At 32.3% G+C, this 13,078-nt stretch overlaps 1 protein-coding gene and 1 long non-coding RNA gene across 2 annotated transcripts; one reads left to right on the top strand and one right to left on the bottom strand.

Annotated features, from left to right (window-relative positions):
- Window positions 1-4,461: 4,461 nt before the first annotated feature.
- Window positions 4,462-8,658, top strand: LOC115981430. Its single transcript, XM_031103564.1, has 5 exons — window positions 4,462-4,828; window positions 5,051-5,174; window positions 6,855-7,085; window positions 7,186-7,310; window positions 8,375-8,658. Exons 1-5 carry the CDS (start codon window positions 4,462-4,464, stop codon window positions 8,437-8,439), a joined length of 912 nt encoding a protein of 303 aa, XP_030959424.1. The 3' UTR covers window positions 8,440-8,658.
- A 510-nt stretch (window positions 8,659-9,168) lies between these two features.
- On the bottom strand, window positions 9,169-9,868 carry LOC115979971. Its single transcript, XR_004089253.1, has 2 exons — window positions 9,771-9,868; window positions 9,169-9,462 (listed from the first exon to the last, which is right to left on the bottom strand). It is a non-coding gene; the product is annotated as an uncharacterized LOC115979971 (long non-coding RNA).
- Between the last annotated feature and the right edge of the window lie 3,210 nt (window positions 9,869-13,078).

Genomic DNA, 13,078 nt, shown 5'->3' with positions numbered 1-13,078 from the left:
GGATAATGTAGAAGGAGCAAAATAACTGTACTTTTGAAGGTATAGACAGTTCAAAGAATCAATTGGAATCATTGCTAATTCGAACTCTTGGATTGTTTCCATGTGTGGTGTCTTACAAATAGTAACACCAGTCTAGATTTCATAAAATCACTTAAATTTTGTGCATAATTTTTTTTGTAATTCTTTAAGTTAATCGAATGCTCATCATCATTTGTTATTGCTTGTAAACAAATGTTTTTACTTATATATATATATATATATATATATATGATGAATCACTCCTTTTAAACATCCTATTCATCATTCTGAATCAAAGCTTAATTTAAACAATTATATCCTAATTACCTTTATCTCCAAAATCCTAAATCTAACCTTAGATCTAAAACAGGGTGTTCAAAAAGACTGATGCCTTCGATGAATACTGTTACTACTTACTGCCGCTTATCCCTATGTTGACGTACACGAATCTTTTCGCTCATATCCTAACGCTCTCCTGGCTCAACGGGAATTACTGTTTGGCTCAGGTTCTCTACAGCTTTGCTGGTACGGGTACTGTTCGGTGAATAGTAACCGGGTTGCAAAGGTGGGTTATATATATATATATATATGTGTGTGTTTGTGCTCGCATGTGCGTGTGTATATATGCTTATTTCTTTGTGTAATATATACACTTACGCATTATTATCCCCGCACTTGGTCTCCTTTATGAGGTGAACCAAGGTTCGAATCTCCCTCCCCCACTTGTTATCACAATTGAATCATCAAAAGAATAATGTGTTGGGAGTGTTACTTTCATGCAAAATAGTACAAAAAAGTTATTAAAAAAAAAAAAAAAACTTATGTAAGAATAATGGAAGCAAACACTAGTGTTTTGTCTTGATATGGGAGTGATTGGACACTAAAATAACATTTTTGTAAAATCTAGGCACAAACTCTATGTGTGTGTGTGTGTTGTTATCTGTCAACATGTATGTATAATGTGTTAGCATGTTCTTGAAAAAATTATCACAGTTATATATTAGTTTCTTGGCAAAAAAATTATAACCATTTCTGCAGTGAATGAAAGTAATTTTTTTAGTAAGTCTTAAAATGAGTGTCAAAATAAGGGCGGAGATGGGTATCATGTATATAAGCATCTGATATGCTGATATCAAATAGAAGTGTCCTGCAAATCATATGGTTATTAGGTGACTGCTATGTTTGTGCAAAGTGAGTGCTGGGATTTCTAGCTGGAATATTGGAAAACGCTTTATGTCATGAAGTGCTTAATTGTGACTGGAAATATGGCATTAATAGTTGTAGATGAATGAATTACACGTCATAGATATATGAAGCATGACAGACACCAAATCTTCACAAATTCTGTACAGCATTCAGATGTCTCCTTCATGTATTCATCGATTATTATAAGGTATCTTGAAGAATGAAATATGGGATTATATTTTTAAAGTTCTATATTAAAAAAATTATTCTCATCAATCCCCTGGTCTGTATGGCTCATCTGGTTGTCTAGTAAAACTTGGAATCTTCAAACAGCTGTCTGACTCAGCTTTTAATTAGATATCAATTCATTGCATTTCTTTTTTCTCCTCAGCGCTTAAAATGGCATGATGATTTATCAATATTCAATCTTTGTTTTTCAAATGTTCTTTCAGTCATCATTTAAATAGCACCATTTCCCTCTAATTATTTCAAACGACTTTGAACTTGACTCTTTGTACTGCCATCTAATTTAAACACCTGGTTTTCTATTAATTTGACGTAGATGATGCGTAACTAATAAACAGAAATCATAAAGCTTGAGACAATTCTTGCCCTTATGGGTAATAACATTATTAGTTTCTATGTACGGTTCAACAAATTATTTCAATACCATCTTATTAAATACACACATGAACACGCACATGCACACAATATATCTGATTAAGATTTCCAAAAGTAGCTGAAAATTACCATACACTTTATGAGAATTGTAATGGATTGCGCGTATATGACCATGGCAAAAATCATTGATATCTCTTCCGTAGTCCGACATCCCTTTTTTGTGGATACTTGATATTCAGGTTTAATATGAAATGGGTAGGTGCTCTGGTATTTTCATTTGATCTACATGCAGTCCCTTATCGCTGGTGTGTTTATTTCATTCTCCTTTATGTGTGTGATTTATCCATCCCATTTGGTGTCTATTGCACCCTTTAGTGGAGGAGCACAGACACCAAAATAAAAGTTTCATTAGGCTATGCAACATCAATGAGAACCACTTTTATGTCTCCCTATGTTTGCATTGAGGAAGCACTGTGTGCCTAAACAATTATTAGAAAACAAATTTTGATGAATAATTACTCTCAAAGTCATAGCTTTAAGTTCTTTTGAGGTTTTGAGTTTATGAACTTAAACTGTATGCCTTCCTTAAAGGTTTATTGATTTTTTTTTTTTTTTTACTATATTACGCTTTGGTTTGAAATATGTCCATCATTTTTTTGTCGGAAGTTTCTGCAAAGGAAATTGATCCCACTATTAAAATCTAGGTTTTAAAATGGAATGGATTCTTGTTGTTTTATATCTAATTCTTTGATATACTTTAAGATCTATCTGACATTTTAGATGAATGTTAATAACCATGTCATACAAATCTTTATTTTCCTTTCAATTTTTATGCAATTGATGTCTAACAGATTATTTTAATGTTCTAAAAACAAGTTGTGTAATGTCTTGAAGAAAACAACGGAATGTAGCGTACATTATAGTTGCTCTTCTGATAGTGCTCCACCTTTATAAAATAAGGGATTTCCATTATCTATCCCTTAGGTGAAATTTCTTTTGATGTAAGTTATGAACTAGATGCATTTTTAAAGAGTCCAAAGTCAGAATGGCCAAACAAGAATTTAAATTAATGATATTAGCAGAAAAATATTTTAAAGCTAAAGGTTTGTTAACTATCTTTGTCCTCCTATTAGGTTGCTAGATGTTTTCCCTTTAAAAGCTTTAGAGGGATTAGCTAATTTAAGAAAAACCTTATTGGATTTTTTTTGTTATTTTGGTTTTTTCTAGATAAAGTGAATATATTCTTTTTGGTTTCTGTCTTTTCTTACATGTTCTATGGAGATACCTTTTTACATCATTACAATCTTTTACAGGGAATGTATTTCTTGTTATATTTTCTAAAATTTTGATAATAATTTTTTTCTTTACTTACATTGACAATTGTGTAAAGTCTCTCTTAAGTTCACCGACTTGTTTTGATTTATTTCTCATTGCCTAGAGTGATGTTCTTGTTGTCTTAGTCTAGCTGCTTGCAAGTGCTTCTCACAGCCCCTGCCAGGGGATTTCACTGCAAATGACAAAACCTTTTGAACTCGATTTCTATTTCCTCTCCTCAAATATTTTCCCACTATCTTCTCTGATATATATTCATTTTTCATTTCTGTCCCTGCTTGTCATTTTTTGTTTACATTGATGTCCAAAGCTCTTGGAGCACCTGATGATTCTCCCAGGTGTGTGTAGTCCATCCATCCTGCACACAAGTCATTACAGGGAATAATCCCTTAGGGCTGACCCCTAGATGCTTGTCTTGTTTCATCCATCTTTCCATCCTTATTCTATCCCTATTCAATATATATAGCACACTTATCCGTTGTAGATATCAGTGTGTTAAATGCAATTTTTTACCATTGTTTGCTAGCTTTAGCTTGTACAGAATAATGCTGTTTGCACATTTATTTCTACGAGACGCATTCAAACATCCCTTATAACATGTGGTTCCATCTGATATCAAGGTCTATGTGCAAGCCACACATGACGCGATAAAGACAAATGTTGCACCGATCTCAACTAACTTAACCTTTTAGTGTAAGTAGTTTTTTTTTAACATATTGAACACTTGTAGTAAACTGTGCATGCATATGTCCTATACCAGTTTGGACATCACAGGGTTTGCCCTTGATAGGTTAGAGTTGATTGTTTAATATGACTTTATTAAGAACAAGGTTTCTTAAGTAGAATTCTTTTTTTTTTTTTTTTTCCTGCAATTAATATATACGATTAGTCTCAGCACAGGGTAGAGTTGATTGCTTGGTGTACTTCAATTAAGAATGCCACTAGATGGTTGTTATAATGCAATTTTTTCTTCTTCTTGCCATCTCTATATATAATCCATTGACGTTTGGAGCCTTCTGTTATTGAAAAAACAATATTCATAATTTTTCGTTTTGCTTTAGAATATTCCATGAAAACTCTACCCAAGAAAGTTCCAAGCCTGTGGTTTTTGAAGAATGCTAATCAATTAGTAGAATGGTTTCACCATGATCTGGTTCAAAGAATAACATGTTTGTGTTTGGATGAGCTATTTTGTTTATTGTGTTAAAGTACAGCTGTAACTTGAAAATGTGATCACTAAGTTTCAAGATGAAAATACGCCCATCCAAATAGATGCTTAAGAATCCAATGTTAAACTCCTGTACCATGGTCAATCAAGAAAATGTCAAATCTAATTCTCTATGTTCTTCAGGACCTAGCATATTGAACAGAGACAAAAGCATGCAAGTTCATCCTGAAGTGCAAAAAGCCATTGAAAAGGCAAAAGTAAAGTTTCTTCCAGCTGAAGAAGCCATCAGTTTTATACCTGGCACCAAAACAAGACAGGTTAACCACAGTAATTGGGGTACTCCATCTGTTTCTGTATCCAAGAGGACTATTGCTGGGGCTCAGAATGTCACTTCTAAGTGTCACCCGCTGACAAAAAATACACATTTTGGTTCTACTGCTAAACGGCTAAAAACCATTGGACTGGAAGATAGACCTGGAAAACCAGTTGCTTCTGCTGTAAATGGTAAACCAAATTCATATAATTTCGAATCACCCTTCTGTAGATAGAAAACCAAATAATAGTGGTTTTATTAGGCCTAAACAGCAAGAATTGCGACTGAACATGTCAATTGTACATTTGTGTCTTTTACCATAATCTCAATGTATTGTTACACAATGCAGCAATATGCTTGATAAGTTGCACAAAGACCTTGCTTATACAATTAACTAATGCATATTTATGTAGGTGGTACCCTTTCCACAGGTGCTGCTCCCAGTAATCTTGAGATTCAAGAAAGAAATTCACCAATGATTATGTCAAACTATTGGAAATATCCTCCAAATGGACCTTCTTTAGAAATTGTTTGGAAGTGAGTAACTATTCCCTCATGCTGTGATATCCTTATCTTTTTTTCTAAAATATCTATTAAATGAATACTGAGAATAAGGGGATAGTTGTTTCTTCATCATAATTGACTGGTATTAAATTAGACGAGTCTACAAAATTAATGCTCCTTTTACATTGACTAGTGCTGCTATATATCGTAGTTTAATCATCACTCAATCATTCATTCTTTTTTTTTTTTTTTTTTTTAATTTGATAAATCGCAGTCCATAGTTCTTGTCCTTAAAGTTCTCAGAATGATGGATTCCCTTGGATACTGTTCACTGAAGCCTTGACAATATGGAGTCATCAGAGTGAATTTCTATCTTGTCTCACACACACACACACACACTTTTACTTAGATTGCATTTATTTATGGCTGTGTTGTGCATCAGCAACCCATTTTGCAATGTTGTAGTTGAAAGGAAGCTAAACCATTTTATGGCCCGGAGACATACACTACCACGCACTTTTTTTGTCTTTAGAATCTATTTTGATTCTTAATTAGAATATTTATGGAGACTGCCTCGATTATGTTGTTGCTAGAAAATGCCACTATTTTTGGTTTTGGATCTGAGTTGAAAAAAAGGATGTGTTTGAATGCAGTGATTCTCTCCATGTAATCAATAAACTCAACTTTGTGCTGTGGTGCATAATTTATGAGATGAGTTGAATGGAGAACATCTTGGAAATTGATAGGATTTGGACCTTAAAATTTATGGATTAATTCAAATTATCTACATTTTTACACTCTCAGTAAGTGCAGGGAAGTTTGGCTGATGTTATATACCTTTGCTCAACCAAAAACGAAAAAGCTTGTTTGACCGATAGTTTATAGACTTAAAATAAGAATAAAAATACTGATACTTTATAAACTTGTTCTACTATATATGGCCCATTAGATGGTGAGCTTTGTTAATTGTTGTAACTTGATGTGTATTTTTGAAAGATGGAACTTTAGATGGTGAGTCTTCTTTTTTGGTAGGAAGGGGCAAATATACTCTTCCACTCTATACAGGCAGAGTAAGACCATGGACAAGCCCAATGATGGAATTGCTTAGGAATTTGAACGAGAGGCCATTAAAAATTGGAGAGCATTATTAAGCAGTTTATGAAATTCAAACCCTGTGTTACCAACTTACTTATAAGATATTGATTGTGCTTGCAAGTTGCTTTTTTTGACAATGTATATGTGAAAAAATAAAATTTCATTTTTCCAATAAGGTCAATGCCATAATCTTGTCTATTCTTGGTAAAGTCTATTCAATAACAGAATTTGAATTCAAATGCAAGTTTCCATTTGTAAGGTCAGCTATGACCTTTTTCAACACCATTAACCTTGACAAGCTGCTCCTTCTCACTGAATGGACCTCTCACCTACTTGTGAATTTCCCTTTTTCCTGATACTTGTAAATGGGGGTTCCTCTTAGATTATTTTTTCTGCTTTAGAACCTCATTCAAATTTACTAATTCTTTAATGTTCAAAACCACTGTAATATACACACGCACACACACTCACATGTGTATATTTATTTGTATATACTGACTATTGGTTGGCGCCGAGTGGGGGGGGGGGGGGTTTTTTTGGGAAACTGTGGTATTCATGGTATGTGCTGTTGCCTCAATTACTTTATTCCACTTAAGTTTCTTTATTTGGTTTTTGTAGGGGCTGCTTTGAGGTTCTTGATTTTGCCCTCAATGCTGGATTTTATGAGGGATTTTTGGCTCATCCTCCAGTAAAAGTTTCTCGTAAAGCTTATGAATTTTCAAAACAGATTGCTGGAGTTCTGCAGTTTAAATTGCACCCTCGTTGTGATATATGGCCAGAGAATTTCTGGACCAATTTTCCTGATGGGAATGATATAGCTTTGTACTTTTACCCTGGAAAATTTGAAAGGTTTTTTTGGTTCCTCTCTTCTTCTTCTTCTTCTTTTAAAGCTTAATTTGAATTTATATAATAGTTTGTCATATTACCTTAGAGGATTTTTTGGTTGTAGGTCGAGAAAGAAATACTCTTCCCTTTTGAAGTTCATAGAACAGAATGATATGGCACTGAAGAGTCTCATGGGACGTGTGGAGTTACTTGTTTTTCCATCTAGCTTGTTGCACAAAAATTCCCAAAGTGAGTTAGCAAGTCTTATTTTTCTCTCTTGCTTCTCAAATTTTGCTAATAAGCAAAATTTAGGTTTTCTTGCTTTCAGTTTATAACAAGGTTGTTTGCAGTTATGTTTCATTACTTAGAGTGATTTTATCACAGAAGTTAATAGACTTGGCAGAAATTGATAGGGGTGAATGGAAGACCAGTACAATAATAATGTAAAGGAGGAAATTTATGAGTCATATGGATGGTTGAGTTTCTTAGTCAGTTCCGGATGGAAACCATTGTTGATTATATTACTGGATATATTGTTTGTTCTGTGGAACTCCTGAGTTGTCAGTATTGTTTCAGCTGACTATACTTCTAGTCTCTCTGATTATGAGGGCATACTTTTTATTCATGATATTTTCTGATGTGAGACTTAACAAAAAATTTAGTGCGGCTTGTTTCATTGGAAATTCTTAAATAACATACTTGGAATTAATACCTCATCTAGACTCTCTTTCCTGTTTCATTTTAGAGGAAAATTTTCCTTAAGGGCTAGGCAGAGTTGTTAGTGTCCATAGGATTATATTTGATTGCAACTAATAGAACCTCAATGGATGAAAGTTCCAAATTAGCTACTATACATTGTCATAGCTGTTGCTTTTAGGAGAAATTCTTATTTCTTCCTTCTTCTTTTTTTACATTTTTTTTTCTGTCTGGGACATAATTTGTGTACAGCCATATAATTCAAAGCTTACATGTTGGCAAACAATCAAAAGTTGAAGTTACAAGGACCCAAAAATGTTAGGTTAGAACAAGCTCCTTAATTAGTATTTTGTGAGGTTTTGAGGTCATATTAAATCATGTAGAATGAATAAAGTTAATCAGTACCAAATCATGGGATGGAAATTGGACATACTCTTGGCATGTATAGTGCTTAGAGTCTCTTGCTTTTAGGCAGTGTAATCAGCCCTTAAATCAATGTATTGAGAGTATGCGAGACAGCTTGCCATGGCTGAATAGTCTGTTTGTGAATTTATTCTATGAAAAGTTATTTATTTAATGTTGACATTTGATGATGTTGTTTGTAAATTTTGCAACAGAACTAGATGGCAGTTTCTTCATGTGGGGTGTTTTTCGCTGTTCAAATCGCAACACCATTACTTGAAACTGCGCACTTTTCCTGCTGCCATATCCCCCACAGCTGCGTAGTATGACTGTTAAAAGAAAGATACATGTTGATCCATTCTTCAAAGGAATGAGACAGTTCAGGAAAGATAAATGTCAATCACCAAAAAAGAGATTCAACAAAATGTAGCTGATGATCTGTTCTGCTGAGTATGATGAGGAAATTGTGCCACCGTGTTGGTGATTCAAGAATACAGTTTAGCCGACCCTAAAATTTTGGGACTGAGACTTAGTTGTTGTTGTTGATGTAATAACATCTTAAGATAAGCCAACCTGTGAAAGATCGTTCTTAGTTTTATACACAGCTATCTTAATTAGTATTGTGATCTGGTTTTATGCATTAGAATGTGATTGAAATTTTCCAGTGTGTGATTTGTGTAAAGTTGGGATTATGAAGGCATTATGGAGGCATGTACCAAGTTCCATATTGAACGTGTACTGGATCAGTTTAAGCAATTAGAGAAAGTCTAATTGGAAATTTGGAACTAGTCCTTTTGGGGAATAAAATAAATTTGGATAGCACATTATAAGGTTGTGAAAATTTGGTGTCATAGCCACAACCATGTGGGTCTTGACATGAACGATAGGGATTTCAGTGGGGGGAAATTATAATACCTTGAATTGTGTGTGGATGTGTAGTAAATTTAGTTGATGAATTATAAAACTCCAGAAGGAAAAAAAAAAAAATGAAAACACAAATAATAAATGCATTATAAAGGCAAGATAGTCTATTACATAATTGGGCTGTCTGACATGTTACATGTTTTATTTATGGTATACCCTATATATGCATCATTGATTTAATGTGATGGCTCTTGTTCTAGCTCAACCATTTGTCCAAAAATGGCTTTGTTCAGGAACTGTTGCTTGTAGTGAGAGCAAACACACCAAGGTTGTTGGCAAGTGCATGATTGGCAATGAGATGGACATGAACCATTGCAGTCACCCTTTGGTCCACAATGCATTGTGGGTGTTTTTCTTGCTTCACCTCCCAATGGAAAACCTGCCAACAAGTTTTAAACCATTCAATGTATATCACTCATAGTTAAGAAAAATAATTAGATAACCTCCAGCTGCCTCCAAATTATTATTATTTTTTAAAGATAAGATAGGATTTGCCTCCAACATTATATTATGATAAATATTATTCCATAATTGTAAAAGATTACAAAATAGATAAATAAATTAGTTATTGCAATGAGTTAGTTTACCAAGATAGAGAATTTCTCTTGGCAGGTACAATTGTCTTATGCAAATATAAAAATAAAATTGCACTTGTGTAGGTTCCAAAATTTAAGAGAAAAAGCATACCATATGCAAAAGCCAAGATTGCCATCAACAAAGCCAACTTGAATGAAGCTCTTTCCATGTTTGAGTTTTGGGATGTTTGATTAATCAATTTACTGCCTGAAATAGGGATAAACTATGCCATATGTTATATAGGTGATGACAGGCTGGCAAAGTGTCTTAATTAAATGCAAATCTGAACTTTTAACTTTTCATATTGCAACAAATCCAATTGAAATCTCAAAAAATCTCGTGTCATTAAACACAGAAGCATTTGCATGCAAATAATAAATATTTTGATAGTTTGACTTTGTGGCCTAAGGTTATGAAACCATTAAAAAAATTAATATGGTTACATATTTTAAAATTTTAAATTATATGTTTTTTATGCTGTTAATACACATGTTAAATTTTGTGCCAATCAGATGTTATTTACTATTTGATCCATAAAATTATTTGTTATACATAATTTTAGACAATAAAAGTTTAAAATTTAAACATTTGATTGATGATATAACTATTGATCGTTGATGCAAAGTGTCTTAATTAACTGCAAATCTGAACTTTTAACTTTCATATTACAAAAAATCTGGTGTCATTAAACACAGAAGCTTTTGCATGCAAATTAATAAATAGTTTGATCATTTGACTTTGTGGCATAAGGCTAGGACAAAATTGCTTTATGCCCTTTTCACCCAAATTATATAGCTTTATACCCCTCTTCCCAAACTAATTAGGGAAATGCCCCTCTTTTGAAACTCAACTTTCTCAAAATCGAGTTAAACCCTATAGTGACGTTTTTAAGGACCTATAATGGCATTTTATAACCCAATATCCATGAAATCGGGTTATAAAACGCCACTATAGGGCTCTAAATTTTTTTTTTTAACTTTTCATATTACAAAAAATCTGGTGTCATTAAACACAGAAGCTTTTGCATGCAAATAATAAATAGTTTGATAGTTTGACCTTGTGGCCTAAGATTATGAATCCATTAAAAAAATTAATATGACTACATATTTTAAAATTTTAAATTGCATGTTTTTTATGTTGTTAACTCACACGTCAAATTTTGTGCCAATCAGATATTATTTACTATTTGATCCATAAAATTATTTGTTATACATAATTTTAGACAACAAAGGTTTAAAATTTAAACATTTAATTGATGACATAGTTATTGATCTTTGATTCTTGAGATTTTATAAGTAACGAGTATATAAGAAGAAAATGTAAAGCAATGGTAAATTTGTTAAAATTTATATCTAGTAAAAATATATTGAGTAGAGTTGTAGTATTAAGTTACAATTAAGTTTATTACCAAACTTTATCCTTGGCAATTAGATAAGACATGTATGGACAAAGTGTATTTCCCATCCTATCGTATTGAACAAATAATTTTTTTTGTCAGGTTCTTAAACTTGGGATATATTTGTATGAACTTATAATTCCACTTTTTTTTTTTCAATAAAACTCATAGATTTATTTTTTAAAAGTTTAACTATAGTCTTTACAATTAAAAAAAAAAAAAAAAAAACTGTCTCTTTGAGAGAGCGTTAACGTTAGTGTTTTAATAGTTACTAGTTGCAAATCCACTTGATGTGCAAAAAAATTAACGATTTATTTTTTTCTTAAGTGAAAAATGACAATAGTAAATGAGATTTATAAGTTTTAGTCACAAACCCTTCTTAAATGATGTGATTATTTTCTAACAAACACAAACAAACTACATAATTGATAAAATATATTTTCTTATATTTCTATCGTGTAGTTCAGTCCTATTTAGTCCACTTGGGTCTAATTCGGTCCATTTGATCTTATTTGGTCCCATTCAGTCCTATTTGGTTCACATTGGTTCTATTCAGTCCACTTTGGTGCTATTTGGTCTATTCTGCCCACTTCAATCCTATTCGGTCTACTTTGGTCCTATTTAGTCCATTTGTCCTTATTCGGTCCATTTGTTCTTATTCAGTCCACTTTGATACTATTCAGTCCATTCGGTTCTATTCAGTCTATGTTGGTTTAATTCGGTCTATTCTATTCTATTCCGTCCAACTCGTCCACTTCTGTCCATTTTTCCCAATTCAGTCAATTACACAAACCCATATCTTTTATTTATTTATTATAATCATTTTTTTTTTTATGATATAGTTACATACTCGCATCTCATAAACAAATATTCCCTCCTCATTAATCCTTTTACATTCCTTATTTAAAAAGTTCCTGTCTTTGTGATTGATCACAGCCTCCAAAATGACATTTTGGTTTTTGCCTTTTTTTTTTTTTGCACATGATGTACATTATCAATATTCTGTTATAAATTTGATTAATGTAGAATTTCCTAAATCTTTGACTCCCCTATCTCTCTCTTAAGCTTTGCCTTACTCTCTCAACTTCAACTATATGTCTCCATTCTCTTACTTTTTCTCTCCGAAAAACACTTTCTTTCTCTAAAAAAAAAAAAAAAAATTACTACTGGTATTCTCAAATTTTGCGGGAAAATAATACATGTTTTGATAATTTGACTTTGTGGCATTGGCAGTTGGGGAGGACACGTCTGCAGAAAGTGTATTTCCCATAATATCTATCAAACAAATAAATAAATTTTGTCGGGTTCTTTAACTTGGGATATATTTGTATGAGCTTACAATTCCACTTTTTATTTGTGACGAAAATTCATAGATTTAAAAAAAAAAAAAAAAAATTTAAGTTAGTGACTATTTTTAGTATTACAATTGTAATAAGAAAGAAAGAAGAAGAAAAAAAAAAAAAAAAACTTTTTTAGAGAGGGTTAACTGCAATGTTTTAAAATTCATGTATGGAAGTACCATACTGATAACAATTGTAAACTCGAAAAAAGAAATTGACAAAATTAGAATTTTAGAGAACAAAATTGACAATTTCCCCAAATTTGAAGGTGTAAAAGTAATGCATTAAATATTAATTTAATGTAATGCTTTGAACAAAATAAATGTAAACGGTTAATTGAATAACAAATGTGTTAAATACAACTATTATCAAGTCTGAAATGTACTACTAAGAAATACATGTACTTAGAGAATGTTGATGTGGAACTTCAAAAAGAGAGCATTTTATTTCGCCGAGGATTGATGGGAATGCAGCATCATTTGTACTGCATTGGCCAATGCAGTTACTTGATTGAGTTTTATTGAAGAACGTAAGGTACAACATTTAAATAACGGTACCTAAGTTTTGCCTATGTGTAGAGATTCTAATGCCCGTAACAACCTGATATGAAAATTTGGATTCCAAAATATCCATGCACAAGGAGATCTAATCCCAAAACAATTAAACAAACCCAGAATAAGTAC

The sequence above is a fragment of the Quercus lobata genome, chromosome 3 (assembly GCF_001633185.2).
Source record: "Quercus lobata isolate SW786 chromosome 3, ValleyOak3.0 Primary Assembly, whole genome shotgun sequence".
In the NCBI taxonomy this organism is placed as follows: Eukaryota; Viridiplantae; Streptophyta; class Magnoliopsida; order Fagales; family Fagaceae; genus Quercus; species Quercus lobata.
This window is presented reverse-complemented; position numbering and strand designations above follow the sequence as displayed.

What these genes read in the sequence shown, in the direction of transcription:
- LOC115981430 (XM_031103564.1), top strand. Translation starts at nt 4,462, where the DNA reads ATGGTCAATCAAGAAAATGTCAAATCTAATTCTCTATGTTCTTCAGGA. An exon ending in AGTTGCTTCTGCTGTAAATG is followed by an intron (nt 4,829 to 5,050) that starts GTAAACCAAATT and finishes ATATTTATGTAG; the next exon opens with GTGGTACCCTTTCCACAGGT. An exon ending in TACCCTGGAAAATTTGAAAG is followed by an intron (nt 7,086 to 7,185) that starts GTTTTTTTGGTT and finishes TTTTGGTTGTAG; the next exon opens with GTCGAGAAAGAAATACTCTT.